Below are 20,912 nucleotides of genomic sequence, written 5' to 3'. Positions count from 1 at the left end.
GCGCCGGCGCGGGTCGTGGGTCAGTGCTGCCCACCCACCAGCTTACCTTCTTTCTCCTCCCTGCAGCCCCGGGGGGTAGCCATCCTTCCTCCCACTTTACAGATGGAGAAATTGACGTCCCAGAGAAGGGCACCTAGAAGGTCAAGCAGCCTGAGGCTCTAGGTCGCTCATGAGACCGCCAAGTGGTAAACAGAGCTGTTGGGACTGCAGAAAACCACAGAAAGCCTCTAAGGGTCAGGCGTGTGCTAGTCGGCCCCCGAGTTTGCCGTTAGAAGAGACAAAACACACCTGAAAGGTGCAAAGGGGTCCTGACCCTTAGGGTCCCTCTGCAGGTCACTTCCCAAGGCCTCTGCTTTTCACCTTCTAATGGGAGAGGGCGGCCGCCCTGGACGGCGGCTAACGGTGGTGAACAGCACCCTGTCCCCGGTGTGCGGAGTCCCCTCCCGCGGGGCCCCGCGTCTGCTGACGGGCTAGCTCCGAGAGCCGCCGTAGACGATTTCAGCTTTAACGTTCCGCCATAAAACACCCGGTGGCATAGTCAAGGGCAACAGAGAATTTGTCTTCCTAAAGTAGATTGAGGTCAATCCTGTTTGGTCATCATCAGCCTCTATGGATCATACTCACAGCACTTTGGAGGACAAGTACGGGGCATTGTTACATGCCAGGCTCTGTTCTAAGCACTTTACGTGTGTTAGTTCACTGAACCCCTTCGACCCTGCGAGATGGATATGATCACTGCTTCCATTTTGCACGAGAGGAGAGGGAAGCACAGGGAGGCTGAGTCGTGTCCTTAGTGGTCGCCAGGGATGGTGCTGGAACATGGCCTATGTCGCTCTCCCCATTTCCCTGCCTGCTGTCTGCTTCCAGGGACCAACCCTGCGTTCCTTAGCCTGAGGGTTTTCTCTGGCTTTTGGAGACCGCATTGTCCAGCCATAGGACACGTGGTTTTTAGCACCTCCGGAAGCAGCCCCTAGCTGATGGCTGTGTGGACACCTGGCTCCTTCCCCTGGGCAGCTCCGGAGGGCGCGTCCTGCCCTGGCCCCTAGAGCGCCTGCAGGACTGAGCTCCAGTCACATAAACACGTGCTATCTGCCCATCCGCCCCATTCTCACTGCTCTGTTTCCCTACTGGGGTGTCCGTGGGCCGTTTGCACTGAGCCTTGTCTCAGAGTCAGGCTCTAGGTGATGTCAAGGACACAGGTGGAGCGGGTCCTTGATGTGGAGCCTGTGTCCCTAGGTCACCCTCAGCCTCCCTGGTGTCCAGTGTAGGCTGCACCCTGCCCTCTTGAGAGCCACAGTCCAGGGTGGGGCAGATGTCCAGGCAGACTGGGCTCTGACACAGGGGTGTGTGAGCAGATGTGGGGTGGGGAGGCAGGGAGGAGATGGCCACCCTCTGGTGAATTGAGTCAGGGATGGGGAGCCCATGGGCACAGAGCTGTAGCCTTGGCATTGGATCACCCTTCTCTGGGGGTCACAGGCCATCTTGAACTTGACCATGTGAATAACCTGTCTGTTTTCAGGGCCCACCTGGCATCAGAGGCCCCCCTGGAAAAGATGGGGAGCACGGTGAGAAGGTGAGAGGGGGCTTGTGGTCAGCACGCGGCATCTGTTCTCAGCTTCCTTTCTTTTCAGTTTATTTATTGAGAGAGAGAGAGAGAGAGAGAGAGCAAGAGAGTGAGCATGAGCAGAGGAGGGGCAGAGAGGGACAGAGACAGAAGCCCAAGCAGGCTCTGTACTGCCAGCACAGAGCCCAGTGCGGGGCTCCAACTCCCGAACCGTGAGATCCTGACCTGAGCCGAAATCCAGAGTCACTCGCTTAACCGCCTGAGCCCCTGGGGCGCCTCCACATTCCCAGCTTCTTAAAAGGCAGCAAAGGTGGAGGCAGAGGGGAGCTGCTCAGGCCTGGGTTAGGGCACTGGGGTCAGAAGGGACTTTCCAGGTGGAGGAGAGAGAAGAGAAGGCTGTGCAGCCCCCTCTGGCCAGCTCACGGCAGACCTGTATGTCGGATAGGGAGACTGAGGCTCTGAGAGAGCAGGAGATTCTCCCTACCCCCCACAGTGAGGTCTGCCTGACTTCAAATCCTACTTTCTCTCAGTTCGGTACACCAGCGTATCCATCCCATACCTCGTGTGCACACTTAAGCCTTCCCAAGTATGAGAAAGAGTGTTTATTTATTAGGGGCAAGAGAGATATGGTGTCTGCACGAGACATCAGCACCCCAGAGACAGAGGAGGAAGGTGCCCAGCCTTTCAAAATCAGGTTTCACTTGCCTTCTAGAGCATGCCTCTGGGGTTTACTGCTGAGGGCCTGTGGCCGGCTTCCAGGGCGTGGAAACCAGGGTTCTGAAAATCTCACACAGGACAGCGACCCCCACCACATGCACGCAGATAATCCACCCGAACGTCAGTGTGCCAGTGTGGATACGACAGATCCCGGGTACCATCCGTGCACTGGGATTTTCTCATCTGTGAGACGAGGACAGTGACATGTTGGTGGCAGGGTGTGAGGATTAAGTACCGAACTGGCATGCTGGAGGGCTCAGCACAGGGCAGGAGAGGAGATCCACTGTGGAGCCCGCCCTGCCCCCCGTGAGCAGTGTCATGTCCAGGACAGGTGTCCTCTGAATGGCGGACAGTCCACAGGGGCCCCCTTTAGAACAAGTGCCTCAACGTCTTGATTCTGATCCCTTCGAGTCCACACTTCACCCAGGACCTTTTAAAGGAGCGATCATGTTGTCTTTTCCATTTGGGCAGAATTAACAAGAATAGATGTTACACTTACTGGATTTTAAAATACGTGTCGCAGAGAAAAATGGTCAGCCAACCTGTGGAACATATCTTGAGTTTTCGGAGTGTTGATGATAAGCCCTATAATAATCCTTATGTGGTGCAGGTGCTAATTTTTGTTTGGAAAGAAAATGCCATCGTAGATGGTGGCAGTAAAAGGAGAGCACCCAGAGGAAGCCAGGGGAAAAATAACCCTGGCCCATCTTCTTTGCTTTGCTTATACCACGTCTGAAGATTGGGCTCTATTCTGGACACGTTGTAAGTAGAGAACTGATGACCTGGAAGGGGGTGACCGAGGTGCTGGAGGCTTTGAGGTCTAGTTGAGCCGAGGAGTAAATTAGTTGGCATATTCACCACCAGGGGGCGCCAGACACCTCTGCTTGGCTGAGCGGGAAGCCTGGGCTGTGGGCCCAGGCCCAGGGCTGTGCTGGGAAGGAGACCCGAGTGGTCCGCAAAGAGGTCAAAAGTCGTGGTGCCAGGACATGCTCTTTCTCTGTGTCACGTGTTCAGTGACTGGCCTGAGGTTTGGGGAAGCCGATCCTGCCCTAGGCTTGCATGGAAGTGCCCTTGCTTGCCCCCCGCCTTGGTCCTTATTGCACCCCCTGTCCATCAGGGAATGTCTGGAGGCATTCACACCGCAGCTCAGCCCAAGGGAGCCCTGCCCTGGAAGAGAAGCCCTCGTGGCTCCACCCACACGCCACAGCCAGGGATGCCACATAGGGCTGGAGACTGTGGTCCTGATGGGGAGCATGTGGGTGTGCATCGGCACAGAGAGGCTCGAAGCCCAGCTCCCTCCCTCCCCGGGTCCTGAAGCTCTCTGCCTCTGGTTTCTCCTCCCCTGACTTCAGAGCCCTGAGCAGTGTTCCTATCTCTGAAGGCCTCCACTGTGAAGAGGGATTAGATTTTGTCCGTGGAACACCAGGCTTGAGGGTCGCATGTCCAGAAGACTTCTGAGACGGCACTCTTGGCTGAATGTAAAAGACACATGTGTAACAGGGCTGCCCAATAAAGGAATAAGGCCTAGGAAAGTGGTGAGGTCTCTGCTCTTGTAGGAATTCAAGCAAAAGTGGAAGGACCTCCCACAAGAGATGCACCGGATGCTTTCCCCATGGCCCTGGGTGGACAACTGGGCTCTAACACTGCAAATGTCCTGTCCATTCCCAAGTCCTGCCTCGTATTAGTTTACCAAGTCTGCTGTAACAAAGTGTCACTAGCTGGGTGGCTTACACGACACAGGTGGACTGGCTGACCATTCTTACCACGTCTGGGAGTCCTAAATCGAGGTTTCAGCAGGGCCGGTTTCCCTTGAGGGCCACGAGGGAAGGATGTCTTCCAGAACTCTCTCCTTGGCTTATTGATGGCTGCCTTCCCCCTGTGTCTTTACACTGCCTTCCCTCTATGCTGACCTGTGTCCAAATTTCCTCTTCTTACAAGGACACTAGTCATACTAGATGAGGGGCCGCCCTCCTCCAATATGACCTCAACCTAGCAACGAATTGCCTCTGCAAAAAAGATCCTACTTCTCAACTGAGGTATGGGGGATTAGGACCTCAGCATAGAAATTGTGGGGGACCCAGTCCAACTTATTATATATGTCATAGAGAACAGTCAGAGCATCACCAGGAAGCCTACCGGTTGGCTGGCTCACCCACCCCTGAAAAGCTTACCTTCTGCACGTCATTGATCCTGGAAACTGTCCACCTGTCTTCCCAGGGAGCAGCAGGTGAAGAAGGGAGTCCAGGACCAGCTGGTCCCAGAGGTGATCCTGGTGCTCCCGGGCTCCCGGGGATACCCGGACAGGGAAAAGATGGAGAGCCGGTGAGTGTCACAGCCAGGGCGTTTCTGTGCCCATTCGACCAAGCTAGAATTCAAAAAGACAAGGGAAAAGGGGACAAAAAAAGAGAGACTGACCGACTCTCAAGGCTTAAGTGAGAGGGTCCACATAAATCCGTGGAGCATGGAGCCAGGGAAGCATTTAATTATATTAACTGTGGTCCAGGCACTCAGCACCAAACATTTAATCTTAACTACCCTGGAAGTGAGTGCTTCTTTTTTTTTTTTTTTTTTTTTTTTTAGCCCATTCAGGCTACTATAACACAATAGCATAACTTAGTGGTCTCTAAACAACAGAAATTTATTTCTCACAGTTGTGGAGGCTGGAAGTCCAAGTTCAGGGTGTCTGCGTGGCCAGGTTCAGGGCCAGAAGACCCATTCTGTTTTGAGTTGCAGAATGCCTACTTCTCATTGTGTCCTCACATGACGGAAGGGGTGAGGGGTCTCTCTGGAGCCTCTCTTATGAGGACACGAATCTCATTCTTGAAGGTTCCACCCTCATGTCCATGTCCTGAACACCAAAGTCCCCGCCTTCTAGTACCATCTCCTTGAGCCTTAGGATTTAACCTATGAATTTGGGGAGGACACAAGCATTCAGACCATAGCGGTATTATCACCCCTATACTATTGATGGGGAATATGAGGTTTGGGGAGGTGAATCACTTGCCAAAGTCACAGAGCGTGGCTGTGAACCCACAAGAGACTGGACCCTCGCCTCTTCCTCCACTCTGGCTCACTGGCAATACATGCAAATGTAGAGTTGTGACTTTAATTCTGGCCGTGCATCTGCATCAAGCAAAACCCTCAAGCCTGAAGTTGAAGATTCTTCTCATTGGCTCCCCCAGGTCTCGAGGTCATGGTAGACAAGAAAGAGACCAGGCTTTGGAGCCCATGGGCTCTGCTTTGAAGCCTGGCCCTGCCTGTCCTTGTGGGAGCCTTGAGTAGAAGGATCTTAAGTAGGAAAGCAGTCTAAGAGAAACTGGGATTTGCTCTGGGTCACATGGAGGCGAGGCGGTAGGTGGCAGGGTCAGAATTCACACCCAAGACACCTATAGCTCAGAAACCATCATTTCTTTTGTAAACAACAGGCCACGGTGAGACCCCTGTCTCTCTCGAGCCCGCAGCACAGGGCGTGCACGGCTTGGCTTGTGGAAGATGGTAGATGTTCATTTGTGGTCCTTTCATTGTCCTCATGTCATTCATTTCCCCCAGGGGCTTCGTGGGCCACCCGGATTACCTGGACCTCTAGGAACCAAGGTAAGTGTTTATCCAAGCAAATCATGATGCCATGGGCTGTCCTGCAAAAGGGACCGTGCACGATTGTATCGTGAGCATCTCTGGTCACTTCTCAGCTCCACAGTTAATCACATCTGCTTGACTGAAGACTCTACAGGGACACTTCCCTGAAGTTATCTTTACACTGAATCATTCATTCGTTGACTCATCTGTGCCCCGATCAGCAGTGAGTGCATTTATGAGTGTATCCGTTGCTCACATCCACTAAGCTGCTGCCACATGTTGGATCTTGAGGTGGGCCGTGGGACGGCACTGATGTATGTGACATGTCCCCAGCCCTCTGACAACTCACCAGCCAGAGGGGAAGGCAGATGAATGAGTAGGCAAAAGCAGACTAGTGCTAGGATAGAGGGAGGCTTGGGGCATAAGGGAGCTCCAGGGAGGCTCCCCAGCCCAGCCTGGTCGGACTGGAGAAGGCTTCATGGAGGAGGTGATGTTTGTCCTGATTTTAAAGTGCTTGCAGCAGTTGGAAGGGGAAGAAGTGAGGAAGGGGTTCTCTGCAGGGGTACTTACAGGGGAGAAGACACTGAGGCAGGACTGTCCCACTGAGGCGGGAATGTGTTCAGAGACCAGGACGTACTCTGAATGCACCCACCTCCAATGAAACATGGCTTGACCAACTCAGATGCTTGAACATAAGCATGTGGCGAGTCAGTCAATGATGGATGGACATTGAAATGTGTTTTTTCTTGCTTCAATTTAACATACATATAAAAGACCACATTAAAATCTTGTATAATTATTTTTTTAGCCACTTGTGTGTATTTATGAAAACGAATTTTAGTAATTCTTCTTGTGTGCCTTCAGTGCCATTTTCTGTCACACCCAGAGCCACTGTCTTTTTTTTTATAGTTTATTTATTTATTTTGAGAGAGAGTGTGTATATACTCGCATGACTGGGGGAGGGGCAGAGGGAGGGGGAGAGAGAGAATCCCAAACAGGCTCCATGCTGTCAGCGCAGAACCTGATGTGGGGCTTGAACTCATGAACCATGAGATCATGACCTAAGCCCAAATCAAGAGTTGGATGCTTAACCGACTAAACCACCTGAGTGCCCCCCAGAGTCACTTTCTGAGTCAGCCAGCACTTTTCTTCAGCACACCCCCATGCGTCCCACCTGTGTTAGGATATATCACTTCTGGAAGCCATGATGGGAAGATTTATCCCAAGCCCCAGATCCCCATCCATTTAATGGTAACTATAGTTTTTATTCTATAGCTGTTATCTTTAGGATCTCAACAACAGAACCACAGAACGTGTTGCTTCTTAAATTGTATGTACATGGCTCATTCACAAGAATATCCAGGGTAAGAAGTTTGAGGCCCTCAAATAATTGCTGCATCTACATTACACATCTTTGCTGCATGGTTTCCCTCTATTCAGGCAGGTAGCCTCTGTAAGCAATCTAAGCTTGCACTGATGGAAGTCATGGTCACTAATGTGTATCCTCTGGTAGCTATTTTGTCATTTGCAATGAAAGAAAAGAGAAATGGGAGTGTTCTTGGGGTGATCTGAGCAAATATATGGCAGCTCCCTATTTTCTGGAGAAAAAAAAAACCCAACCTTGGAGACAACTTTTCCTGAATTTGGAGGCATATAAAATAGTCCCATGTGCCTGGAGTAGTGGGCACGTGTGGAGAGGAGCAGAAGGCAAGACCCAAGCTCTGGAGGATCTTATGGATCAGCCACCAGCCTAAGGCATGCATTTGAGGCTGCTGTGATGTGCTGAGCCCCACATCTGGGTGGCAGTGCTCCTGTACTCTCACTTTTCTCCCTAACAGGGAGCCTTCAGCCCCTTAGGAGAAAGGAAGGCAAAGGCACCAGAAATGGCTTAAGATGTCCTTTTCCTGTGATTACTATTCATGAGTTTAATAAAATCTGTCTTCCAGGCAGAGTTTGGGGGGAAATTGATGATATAATGCAAATAAAAATAGTTGCCTGACCTCGTGCTGTCAGAGGTACATGCTCAATAAACATCAGTGATCCTTGGGGTGCCTGGGTGGCTCAGTCAGTTGAGCATCTGACTCTTGATTTCGGCTCATGTCATGATCCCAGGGTTGTGGGATCAAGCCCCCTGTTGGGTTCTGTGCTGAGCATGGTGCTGCTTGGGATTCTCTCTCTCCTGTCGCTCTCCCCACTTACACACACACACACACACACACACACACACACACTCTCTAACATAATTCAAAATTAGTGATCCTTATTATTAGACCACCCTGTGGAGTTAGCTTTAGGGTGGCAGCAGGAAGATGGGGACCTAGAGAGCCCTTATCTATTTCTGCAGCCATGTTGGGAACCCACATGGAAGTGGATGGAGGCAGCACTGAAGAGAGAGGCAGGCTGAGGCTCCAGGTGAGGAGTGCAGAGAGCCTTGACCTGGGGTCCACTTGACCAACCAGTGTCACCTGCGGGTGACCCAGGGTTAGACATGGCATCGCTTTGGCCAGATGTTTTCTCCTATTTAAAATGTGAGGGATGGAAACAGATGACCCATTCCCATGTTGATATTGTATACATGTATAAGTTAGAATGTTGTTTAGAAATAAATATTTCCATACTTAATTGGCACTGGGAAGGTAAGTTTGAATTCAAGGACGTCTTTAGTTGAAGAATGGGCTGTTTGTGGGTTGGAAGCAGGGAAGGATGAAGAGAGATACCAGAGAGCGCCTGCTGAGTGCCCCCGCTGTCCATGGTGCTGACCAGAAACCCCTGGCTGGAGGAGGGGAGCCATATAATGGTTTTCAGGGCAGACCCCCTTCCTAATTACTTAAACTGCAGGAGGGTTCTTAAAGAAGCCTTTCCTTTTCTTGGGTGGCACTCATTTATAGCAAAATGAACAGTCTTTGCCTTCATTTTGTGGGTTAGGGTCACAGCTCAGTGACCTACAAGATAGATGGCTTGAAGCAAGTGGTTTACTCTTTCTGAGACCCTCTTGTCCTTTTCTGTATAAATGAGTAAAGCATATTTAACTCCCAAAGGGCTCCTGTGGAAAGAAATGATGTCATTCTCCATCCACGACCTGCACTTACTCATGCATTTCTTTCCTGGACACTGTTGGACTGGCCCAGAATGTCCTGCAGCCAAAATATTTTCTAGAGTCCCTATCACAGATTCTAGCTCCTATGCCCCCTTTGTTTCTTAATCATAAGGCTTTTTCCTTTAGCTGGCAGAACATTAAGGCCTTTTGCTCTTTTCTTGGAGCCTTTTTCTAAAAGTTTCAGTCCATTAAGCTGTAAAGTGTTGCTGCTTTGGGGAAATGTTAGCATCATCATGGGCCATAAACACAGGAAAGGAACCAGGTCTGGCTACCTTGCAGAAAAGAATAATCAGAGACTCAGATTCCAGGCTGGGCTGAGTGTTCCCTCCTGGCTCTATCAAGCTCCTTCCTCTTAAAATGTTGATTTCGGTCAAAGGCAGAATTTAGTACCTGACAAAATGTTGGCAGTGATGGATTCACTCATTCCAGCACTCAGGAAGTAGCTATTAAAGGCTGCCGCTGGTGCCAGGTCCTAAGCTGGGCACTGTGGATGCAAAAGTGTATCGACCTTGTACCCAACACAGGGTCTGACTCATTTTAGGTACTGGACAAATGCTTGTTCAGTTAATGGGTAGGTGAACGAATGGGAAGTTTCTACTCTTAAGATACTTACGTAGATGCCAGAGGGTCAGACAGACACAATGGGAGAGCAGCGTATTAAGGTTAACGAAGACACACGCAGACATGGGCGGGAGGACAGACAGGAGGACAGGCAGAGGTGGGTTTATGGAAATAGGATGATTGGGCTACTCTTACTTGATGGGTCAGCGTTTGGAAGGTTAAAACATGAATGTTTGATGTGTTTAGCTGGCAGTAGTTAGGGTTTGCTGGTATGTAAGAGACAGCCTTGGGAGCAAGAGGGGAGCCAAGCTAAAACAAAATGGTAAGGCAATTTACATGAAACACTTTAAAGAGAAACCGAGATGCAAAAGGATATGGATTTCTCTGGTATTTACGTGTGTTTATTTTCTGTCTTCTAATTCCACTGATAAAGTAATAATAGCATGTTTATAATACTCAGTGTTAAATTGTCTCTTACCTTTTAAATGAGTCTTCGTAAGATACATGGGAGAATGTTCTCTCCCTTTTTTGTTGATTGACGAGGGCCCTAAGATACAGAGAGGCTATGGGACTCACCCAGGTTCCAGGACCAGGTGGACATTGTCCTGAAACTGGACCTACAGTCACCTGACTGCCTGTTTGAACTCTTCCCATGTGGCCGTCTCATTGGTGCAGTGCGTCTGTGACTGACGCATCACGGAGTGTGTTCATCCTTAGTTCATTACACTTTTTCCCCATTTTTCCTTATTTCTGGACTTCCTCCCTTCCCCACCTTCCCCATGCATGCAGATTAGATTTTCTAGCCATCCCAATCATCTTGTACTTCTCAGAATAAGCCATCGTACATTTTTCTAAAGAAACACAGTGTTCCATCCAGAACTTCTAAGAGAATTTTAGGAGGGGCCTATTTACAAGGTAAGGGGGAAGGGGCATGGGGTGCTGTGGCTCTCCGGAAGCATGGCCTCAGTGGGCCTGGAAGGACAGTGGGTGCAGATGGTGTTACTAGAGAGAGGTTTGGGGTTCGGTTCATCTCTTGTGAGAACTTCACAAGTCCTGTCCCTCCTACTTTCCATGAACGGGATTTCTCTTCAGCATGTATTGGAAATGGGCATCGTTTGGTCTTAGAACCTATGTCACTGCTAGTAATAAACACACAGCAAACATTGATCAAATGAATATAACTTTGGTATCTATCCAGGCAACAGACCTACTGCAGGAAAACTAATCATCTTAGAAATGTTACTTTTCTTAAAGGTCCAAAATGTGAAATTTTCCAATCAACGTGATGGTTAGAGGGAAAGCTGATTATTAACGGGATTTGTTTCATGCTTAGAAACATAAACCTTAATAAGCGATGTGTTGCCTAGCAATGTCAGGCTCCACCTCAAATCAGATCGGTGCACATTATCTCATTGGCTTCTCATGGTAACCTTCTAAAGCTCTTTTCGTTTGTCATACGAGTTAACTCATCCCAGGGATATTAAATAGCTCGAACAAGATCAGCCACCATTTCAGTGTTAGGCTTGGCTAGAGTTCAGCTGACCTAATACAGGTGCACAGTCTTGCACAAAATTGATGGGGCCCTGTGTGTTCTGGGCCGAATTTATTTTGGAATTAGAAAGGTAGTAATTTGCAAACTCTAGCTGTAGCATTTACTGTGGTGTGTGGGCCAGCAAGCCTAGTCAAACTCTTTAATATTGATGCAACAGAAGCCTGGAAGCATCCATACAAAACGGGATAACTGAAGGGTGTGAGGAGCCTGTGTCGGCACCAGTCAGGCTTTGCCGCCAGTTGAGTTAGGGTAAGCCTTTGTGTTCAGAGGCTGAGGATTTTGAAATTGTGGATAAAATGGTGTGATTCAGTCTCAGCTTCCTTCTCCAGGAAGTGGCAGACATTCTTTCTTTTTTCTCTTCCCATCAAAGTCCAGAATGACGGGTGCGTGAGAACAGAAAGAGCCACGGCAGCTAACTTGCACGGAGCCCTGAGCCAGGCTGTGCGTCCAGCATGGCGCTCTGCACGTGTCCTCTGGTTTTGTGAGCACGACCACCTGCTGACCTGGCAGCTCCTGTTATTACCACCCCCCTACCCCCTCACCCCCACCTCCTCCTCCTTTGTAAATGAAGAAACAAAAGCTCAGGGAACTTATCACTTTCTTGAGTCAATAGTGAACAAGTGTTGGAGACAGAACTTCAGCCCACCCTCTATTAACCACTATTCTTGAAGGCAGTGGTTATAGCTCAGTCATCCTTGCCTCTCCCAACCCCTGGAAACGTGGCTTGCAAAATATAGGTACTTGACAAAGTATTGGTAAACTGTTGCCGATTTGGACTCTAATTGGAAATGTAGGTACATAGTAAAATCTGGGGTGTGGTCAGGATGGGAGCGTGATGAGGTCTGGAGAAGGCACAGGAAAATTTGGAACTGTGGTCGCATAAAGGGTGATCATCTTGTTACAACCACACTGGGAGCCATGGTCAGTGTTGGGGCATGGTACGTTGAAAGGTGCATGGTCACGATTGGTGGCTGTGCGTATGTGTGGTGGACCGGGTGGGTGGTGGGCTGCCTAGGGTCTGTGGAGAGACACGCGGAGCCCAGGAGGCAGGAGAGGTGTTGATGGACAGCAGTCGGGACGGTAGGAGGGGCATGATTCCTTTTGTACACTGGCTCTCTGCTGCTCGGAACTGACCTCTTAATCATATTTTTCCTCTTTCTAGGGGGACCGAGGTGCACCTGGGATCCCTGGCTCCCCTGGCAACCGTGGCGACCCAGGCATCGGGTTGGCTGGCCCTCCTGTGAGTCTTTATGTTTCTAGCACTTCCTCCCTCACCCTCAGGCCACACAGCCACTCCCTGCTGGCCCCTGAGTGAATGTATAGCTTGGGCTTTCCTGCAGAGACCCTCCCTTTCCAGCTAACCTGGGAGCGGTTCACGGTCCTCCAGTCCATTGGGACCTAGACCCGTCCACTGGCTTTGTTCTCAAACTTGGTGTAGTTCGTGTGGGAATAAGGCTTTGGGGAAGAACTGGACTTGTCCAATTGAAAGAAGAGAGAACAAAATTCATTAATATTAAAAAAAGATAAAAAATGACTCATTGGCCAAACTTTGCAAATCTGAGTTGTAGCCCGTGAACCTGAGTTGACGGGGAAGAGGTGTGATGTGGGGGAAACAGCAAGCTCTCATGTACTGTAGGTGTAGTGAGTTCATTACCCCTCTTCCTCCAGTTAGTCTACAGGTGAGGACATGAATGCAATCAAGGACGGTTTTCATACAGTCTCCAAAATGGAATCTATGCAGTGGTCCTTAGATTGGTAGTTTGATAAATAATGCACATCAGTCTGGTGGACATGAGTCTACAGACTCCCTAGAGGTGGTGACTTTAGAGCTTAATCGAGATTGCAAGGACCAGGGATGCCTGCGCCTCCATCCAGGTGGAGGATAGCGGTCAATATTTTCAGCCAGCCTCCACCTGAATATCTTGAGAAATGGAAGACACGCTTCTTTGAAAGGTAATGCACCTGGATTTGGAATGTAGGCAACTATTTCTATAGAGAATCGACATTTATTAGAATTTTTTTTCCCATTGAGAGTAGGAATTTGGTCTTCTGTGTCTTCTACCCCTGGCCTCTGATTCTTCCCTTTGGTGTCAGAAAGATCACACCTCCTACCCCCTTGTACTGCATTGTAGCCTTCAGAATTTAAGGCCAGTTTTCAATCCTGGTGATTTGTCTTCTGTGTAGTCCCTTCTTTGCTACCAAGATGCACAGCACGTTAATGACGCACCTTAACATTGTATTGACTTTTTTCTTGAGAGCCATGTTGCTCGGCCCTCTTGGGCTGCTTTAACAAAAGTAATCATAGACTGTGTGGCTTATAAGCAATAGGCACTTATTCCCCACAGTTCTGGAGTCTGGATGTCCAAGATCAGGGTGCGAGCAGATTCATCGTCTGATGGTCCTTTTCCTGATTCATAGATGGCTGTCTTTTCTCTGTGTCCTCAAAAGGTGGAGGAATGAGGGACCTCTCTCCAGGTTCTCTTTTCTAAGGACACTAATTCCAGTCATGAAGCCTCTGCTCTCATTACCTAGTCACCTCTCGAAGGCCCATTTCCAGATACCATCATGAGGGAACTTTGGTTTCCATGTAAGAATTTGGGGAGGACATAAACATTCAGTCTGTAGCACCTGTCTTACTATTATTGAAAAGAAGCTCAAATACCCAGTCCTTTTCAAATGCTACTACTAAGCCTCATCATATCCAAACTATTCATGCATTGTTGTTACCGCTATTTAACCCAGTCTAACTCCACCCCTATTCTGGATATAAACCAGAGCAGCACATGACCCCAGTCTCTGCTTGGTTTTGCATTCAAGAACTACCGACCCCAATAAAAACCCATTAAAGGAACCCTACTTTTTGTCTCTCAAATAATTTGAGAGGAAATCCAGTTTCTTACCCACAATATCACTTCTAAAACAGAAATTCCCTTTTCTTCCATCTGTGGTCCTCTTACATACCACCGTTGGTCTTGGGTCCTTCACTCTGTCCCTGAAATTCTCCAGGGAACACCCCCCCTCCAGTTTGCCTCATTTGCTCACCACCAGAAATGACCACAGCCCTTCCATCTCACATGGGGTGCGGGGCTCCTGTCTCCTTAAAAGTGCCTGAAACCATGGAGCAGGCATATGGAATCCCCTTGGGAATGTCCAGTTTTAGTCCGTCTTTCCTCCAAAGAAAGTCTCAGAACAAATCCTCCTGCTTCATTACATCAACCGTATCTTTTGTCTTTGGCTTTTTTTTTTTTTTTTCAGTTTTTTGGTAGCTGGAAGGAACAGGGTTCAAGCGTTGTTATTTCTGAAACCCTCCTTCTCCTGGGGCCTGATCTGGAGTGAGGATTCTGCCTCATGTAGGAATTAACCCTAGAATAGAAAACTTTTTGCAAGGGAAGCTGTAAGGTGAATGTAGGGCTCTCCGTCACGTAGCAGGTCTCTGTAGATCCCGGTCTGTTCCCTACGGGCTCACCGTGTCAGGCCCTTAATCAGAACGCCAGTCGGTAGAGGGGGACATCGTCCACCCCACCTCCTGCTTCAGAGCCAGCTAAAGTAAGCCATGAAATATGTTCATGCCTAAGTGATTCCACCTGAAAAGTAATTGGCTGGCTGCAGCCAAGGGGCTATAAATCAACTCTTTATTGTCTTTCCTCTTCAACTTATTACAAGCTTCCGTGGCGGACGAAAGCTTACTGAATTTTCATAAATCCTGTCTTTGGCCCCTTGCCTAGGCTCTTGATGACCTGGGAATCTGCACAGAGGATGCAGGGGTGCGCTGAGAGTCAGGGGAGGTGAAGGAGGGGGTGATGCCAGGGGTGTGGGTTCACTAGGGACTCAGCTGCCTCTTTACAGGACCAGGGCCATTTGCCGAGTGGTCTGTGTCTGGCCTGGTGCCCAGTGGAGAAGCCTGCGTACCCACCGCCTCCTGCAGTCCTGTGAATGTGCCCTACCACTGGGTGAAAGCTGCCTTCTGCAGAAGCCTCTCCTGAGAACAGGGTTCAGTGCAAGGAGTTTATTTGGGAAATGCTCCAGAAATCACTACTTGGGGGGTAGCCTGTGGGGGAAGGAAGGGAAGTGAGGGAGACTGTGTTCACGAGCAGGCTTGGGCTGTGGACAACTAGGGCTTCCTTCTGCTGACAGCCCGGGAGAGGTGAGAGGCCTGGTGCATCGCAGAGTTGTTCTCCAATGGGGGTGGGGGGAAGGCGGGGGTGTATGTGTGTGTCCACTCCTGTTGGCCAGCGGGTGGAGGCTGCTCCCTGCGGGGCTGACTCCCAGGAGCTCTCAGCCTGCCCCGTCCTCAGGCCAAGAGTTGTCCTGTGGCTCCAGAAAGCCCGGGATGCTGCCAGGTGCCAGGGGGAGGGGGCATTTGGAGAGGGGCGCTGATGGCTCGACTACATCACTGTTTTCCAGGTTAACAATCTGAGGTTCATGAGGTGGAGTGACTTGGCCAATGTCACATAGCTCGTCCTGTGCCAGGGCCAGGATGCACATCACCTCCCACATCCTCCCAAAGCAGTTCTCTTCGCCTGTGTCACCTCACCCGGTGGTTTCAGCAGGATGAGCGGGATTATCCATTTCCATTAAGCGCTCCCATTAAGGACGGATCAGCTTATAAGTTATTCTTCATGTCCTCCCTTCCCTGGCATTATGCTCTGAGGCCTTTGGCATCCAGAAGCAGTGCCCACCCCGCTGGAAGGGAGCCCTGGCTTTCCCTGCCAGCCTGTGCACCTCACTGGACAGGGATATGGGTGGCAAAGCAGCTGTGGGGGGTTTGGCTTCTAGATTCAAGACATTCACAAAAAACCCCTTTAATCTCCAAGTTGCCTCTGATCTTCCTTTAGCAAGGTTTTAAACGCTTAAAAATGATCCAGCTTAGGCCTGAGGGCAGATCACAGTGCTACTGAACCTCACCGAAGCCAGGAGCTCGAGGTCTGCAAGGGCGAGATTCCCGCTGACGACCGTGTTCCCTGAGACCCACGCCTTCTGATTCTGTCAGTTTCTTCATGGGTGAAGTGCCTGTAATTTCTGTAGCGGCAGCAGGGGTGTCGTGAGGTTACATCATGATAACATTGGTAATGACACCTGGCACCCTGCCTTTGACCTTCTGATGTCATAAAAATCCTCCCCCGACCTTTCCTTCCCGTCTGCAATCTTTTGTACCGACGCCCTCCTTGGTGTAGGTAGAGTCACATGTCAGTCAGGACTGGCTCGCTGTTAGGCTGACAGCCCGATGGAAGAAAGAAGCATGGAGCTGATGATGTGCAATAAAATGTGTCAGTGTCCTAACAGTTTTTTTTAACTCCCCATCATCTAGGAAATAGTATAATAAGACTAGAGATAAAAGCTCCTGAAAGGTGGCAGAACAGTAACCCCAGCGAGCCCGCTGGTTGGCCTCCAGGGGGCAGCAGTGAGCAGGGCAACCAGGACCTCTGGGTCCTGTTCTCCTTTTCAAGTTCCAGTGAAGACAGAGAGGTAACACCACTTGCCTGAAGTGACAGCTGAGACTTGGCGGAGCTGGGGTTGGGCCCCGAGCATCTTGCCGCGCTCTGGGCAGGGTAGCGATGGTGACACGTCCATGCTCGTGAGTCTTCATGGGACAGCGTCTTCTCCGCGCACCGTGGCTTCTGAGCTACGACTCAGGAGGCTAGCGGTTGTTCTCTGCCCCTTTCTTTATGGAGGTACAGTTGCCACACAAGGTCACGTCGGTTTCAGGTTATACAGAAGCGTTGCGTTTTGTTCATGTGTCTTATCTGCCTGTTTGGTTCCGTTCCTTTGTGTAGGAGAACCAGAGAGCCACTCAGGTCAGGCCGTCCCAAGAAGGAGGCTGGCCAGTTTCCCTCGAAGGGAGTTGGTGCAGCCACGTGGCCACTTATCTGGCCCTGCTGGGGGACATTTCTCAGGCATTTCATTATGGGCATTTCTCAGCAGTTACCCCAAAGCTGATGCCCAGGGAATGTGCAGGTCTTTACTCACTGACACGCACTCCCATCCTGTTCTGTGCACAGGGCGAGGTGGGGAGGGTGTGGATGGCGAGACACCCTCATACCCTAGAGCTCTGCATATGACCAGGAACGGAGTATCCCACTCTTGGTGTTTAGATTCAAGTCTTGGTTGATGAAACAAAAAGATTTTTTTTAATTTTTCTGTTTGTTTACTAATGCATTTTGAGAGAGAAAGAGCATGAGCAGGGGAGGGGCAGAGAGAGGGAGGGAGAGAGAAAATCCCAAGCAGGCTCTGCACTGTCAGCACAGAGCCCAGTGCAGGGCTCGAACTCATGAACTGTGAGATCATGACCTGAGCCAAAACCAAGAGTGGGACCCTTGACTGACTGAGCCAGCCAGGTGCCCCCCAAAATGTTTTAAAATAAGTTTCCATGGTCACTTCTGGTTGGGAGCTCTCCTTTCGATCTCTGTGGCTGATCTCAATTCCTTTACAGTGGGCCAGGCTGTTGTTCTGGCCTCGTTTGGCCTCCCTCCTACCTCACTCCTGGATTTCCACCCTGGCCTCCCCGCCTGGCCTTCTCCAGCCGCTGGGGTGCCCACACCACCCCAGAGCCTGGATCTGAGCTCATCTGTAACTCGGAAGCCTCTCCTGAGGGGCACTGCAAGCCCTTCTCACCCAGGCAGACCCCAGCTGCCCTGGGAAAGTATGGCTGCAGCCACCAGGCGTTCCCATGTCAAGGAAAGGAACTGTTCTTTCCTGCGCAAAGCTTGACTTCTCCTCTGCCGGGGTCTGCTTGCCCTTCCCTGCCTGTGAAGCCCACCGGCCTCTTCCCCCAACCTCTGTCCCCTGGCACCCTCTGGGTAAAGCCTCCCCCAAGTCTCTCAGGCAGGTGTCAGCAGCTCTGGCATCTTTCAACCCAGACCCATTGAGTCCCCATTGGTTATTAGAAGGGTGGGTTTCCTTACTTGAGCACTGAGTGTAGGCATCCTCCGTGACCACCACAGAGCCTGGCACACGTTAGCATTCAGATAAAAGACCGTGGAGCAGAAAATTGCACCTTGGTGTTAGGTTATCAGTGGGGAGAAGGGGTGAGAGGTGACCAACCCTCAAAGGAGGGAAACAGTGATGTCAGCATAGCAGCATAGCAGAGGAAAGGTGTTTAGCGTATCTAGAGCCTCTCGGGGCTTTCGGTTTTGTGAGTTTTCACTGTCTGCAATTATCAGCAAATAACAGAAGCATTGTGGTGCATGTGTATGCATGTGTGTATACTATGTGTGCATGCTACATATATAGTGTATGTGTATATATAGTATATATGTGTATATATAGTGTATATAGTATATTTATAGTATATGCACACGCATACACACTGTATATACTTATATTTATCAAGCATATATATTTTATATCTAGTGTGTATGATATATAATGTATATGATATACATATAGTATAATATACATTTAATATATAGTATACGTATATATAGTATATATAATATACATATAGTATAATATACATACAGTACATAGTGTGTACTATACAGATAGTGTATATACACACATACACACACTCTATACTTACACTTATTGAGTATATATACTTTATAATTATGTGGTGTATATAATATACAGTGTATATAATATGCATATAGTATAATACATATAGACCCCATAGTATATAGTATACATATGCATACATACATATACACTATATGTATACTTATATTTATCAAGGAGAAATTCAGATACACCAAAAGAATATTTTGGGAGAATAGCCAAATGAGCCTCATGCAGCCACACTTAGCTCTAACAACCAGGATCCCTGTTCAAGGACACTGCTTCCTATTCATCCTCAACTACCCTCCATTATTTTGAAGCAAATCCCAGATGTGTCTCGTTTTATCTGTAAATAATTTTGGTATGTTTCTAAAAGACAATGACTTTTTAAATGCAACCACAGTTTCATTATTACACTCCCCAAAGCAATTTCATAACATCATCAAATATCCAGTCAATGGCCAAGTTCATATTTCTTCCATAAATGCCATGCTTCCGTAGTTCTCTTTTGTTCGAATCAAGACCCAAATAGAGACAGTAATTGGCTGATTTTTTTTTTAATTTCTTTTATAAATATGTAGACTTCCCTCCATTATTTTTTCTTTCCTTTTGCAGTTTATTTATTGATGAAACAAGATTTACTTTTTGGTCTCATAGAGCTTCCCACAGTCTGGAATTTGCTAATTTACTAGTTTAACACATTGCCCTGTGCCTGCATTTTCTATACATCAGTAATTGGGCCTAGAGCCTTGATCAGATTCAGGCTTGATGTTTTTTGGCAAGACTTCACAGGGAGTGTGTTCTTCCATCAGGAAGCACATGATGTCTGGTGGTCTCTCTCGTGGTGATGTTCACACTCTTTGATGTCCAATACTTAGATCAATTAGCACATCAAGGGTTGCAAATTGATGCCCTTCTTGTTCTACCAACTCTTTTTTATGGATCTGCTAGAATACTTCTAGATGGAGGAAAGGTCCCTCAATTATAATTTACATACTCAGTGGTACAATTCATATGGTACAATACATATGGAATGTTCCAGTCTTCCCCTTCAGTTATTTTCAAATAATGACTTGATTCCCTAGCATCTCACAAAGATGATTAATTAGGTGCTTTTGTTTTTCATCAGTAATTTTGAACTCATGGATTCAAATACATTTGATGCATTTTTATGTATCTTGGTTATTCTTCCTGTTGATGCGCAGGTTGTCTTAGCCGATGCCAATAGGAGCTTATCCCCATTGACCCTGAGTACCTTTGACAAAAGCCTAGCGGTCTCTAATCGTGTCCTTGCTTCTTGGAATGACAAGGTGCTCTAGGTTTGTGTACATTCCTTGTCCAGATCCAGGATCAGTCATTTCTCCAGGGAGCTGTTTCCTTCTAGTGGAACATGGTACCAAAGGCCAAGATATGTGTGTTGGGGTAAAGTGGCTGTTGAGCAAGCATATCATAGGGCATAGTCTTGGAAAAGAGGGTTGTGGTTGTTGAAAACATGCTTAGGCTTCACATGTAAGAATGCTATTATACACACCGTCCTCCTCAACACTTTCATTAAATTTCTTGAACGTATACTGACAAAAGAGCTGTGAGGGTGGGCCATGCACTGAATGGCTTAGTTCTCTACTTAGAGCATCTGTTTTCACTTCTGATCACTCAAGGCAAGGTGGCCATCTAGCTCTGCATTCTGCGTGGGAGACCAAAGCTCAGAGACAAAGTCACTTGCTTAAGGCCAAACAGCTAATAATCGATAAAGCTAAGATTTGAAATGAACGCCTTTTTGACAACAGAATTCATCTTTCACGTGTGGATTTTATATGAAGTAACGTGAGAGAGAAATTTGGAGCTCAATGTAATGAGCAAGTTAAGTGCTTGAGGTCGGTCGTGGAGTTTCATTTAGAACCCAGGGTGCCTCTGAAGTGACCTGGCAGTGTTCCCCTTGCTGGTAATCAGTTGTCCCTGGGTCCTTTCCTTGAGGAATGAGTGCAGTCTCAGTAGAGAACTACTCAGAAGAGCATAGACTTCAGGTGTGTGTGCGTTGGCCCATGTATACATTGACACATGGCGGAACCAATGAGAAGTAAGGCAGGGAAAGTGGCTTCAGAGGCAAATAGACCCGCAATAGAAGTAGGTCTCTTGTCTTATCTGCTTGACTTACCTGCTTGCCCGTAGGCCTCTGGAGACTCCCCCTCCTTTCTTCAGTGCACTTAAGAGGATGCTACCTCTGTTTTATCAGGTAGTTCTGGAATGACTTTTTGTTTGTTTGAGAAAGAGAGAGCACTCACATGAGCTAGGGAGAGGGACAGAGAGAGAGAGAGAGAGAGAGAGAGAGAGAGAAACTCAGGCAGGCTCCA

General features: G+C 48.7%; 1 protein-coding gene across 5 annotated transcripts in view; it reads left to right on the top strand.

The window, feature by feature from the left end:
- COL22A1 (collagen type XXII alpha 1 chain) overlaps positions 1–20,912 on the top strand; it is a 259,317-nt gene that overhangs the window by 167,860 nt on the left and 70,545 nt on the right. For all 5 annotated transcript variants that reach the window (XM_042923636.1, XM_042923634.1, XM_042923635.1 and 2 more), the window contains 4 exons: positions 1,520–1,573; positions 4,499–4,603; positions 5,831–5,875; positions 12,230–12,307. In XM_042923636.1, the coding sequence (XP_042779570.1) occupies positions 1,520–1,573; positions 4,499–4,603; positions 5,831–5,875; positions 12,230–12,307 (282 nt within the window). The remainder of the gene's footprint in view (positions 1–1,519; positions 1,574–4,498; positions 4,604–5,830; positions 5,876–12,229; positions 12,308–20,912) is intronic.

Source organism: Panthera leo, chromosome F2 (assembly GCF_018350215.1).
Source record: "Panthera leo isolate Ple1 chromosome F2, P.leo_Ple1_pat1.1, whole genome shotgun sequence".
Taxonomy (NCBI): Eukaryota; Metazoa; Chordata; class Mammalia; order Carnivora; family Felidae; genus Panthera; species Panthera leo.
The sequence above is the reverse complement of the archived record's forward strand: the minus strand, read 5'-3'. Positions and strand labels throughout refer to the sequence as shown.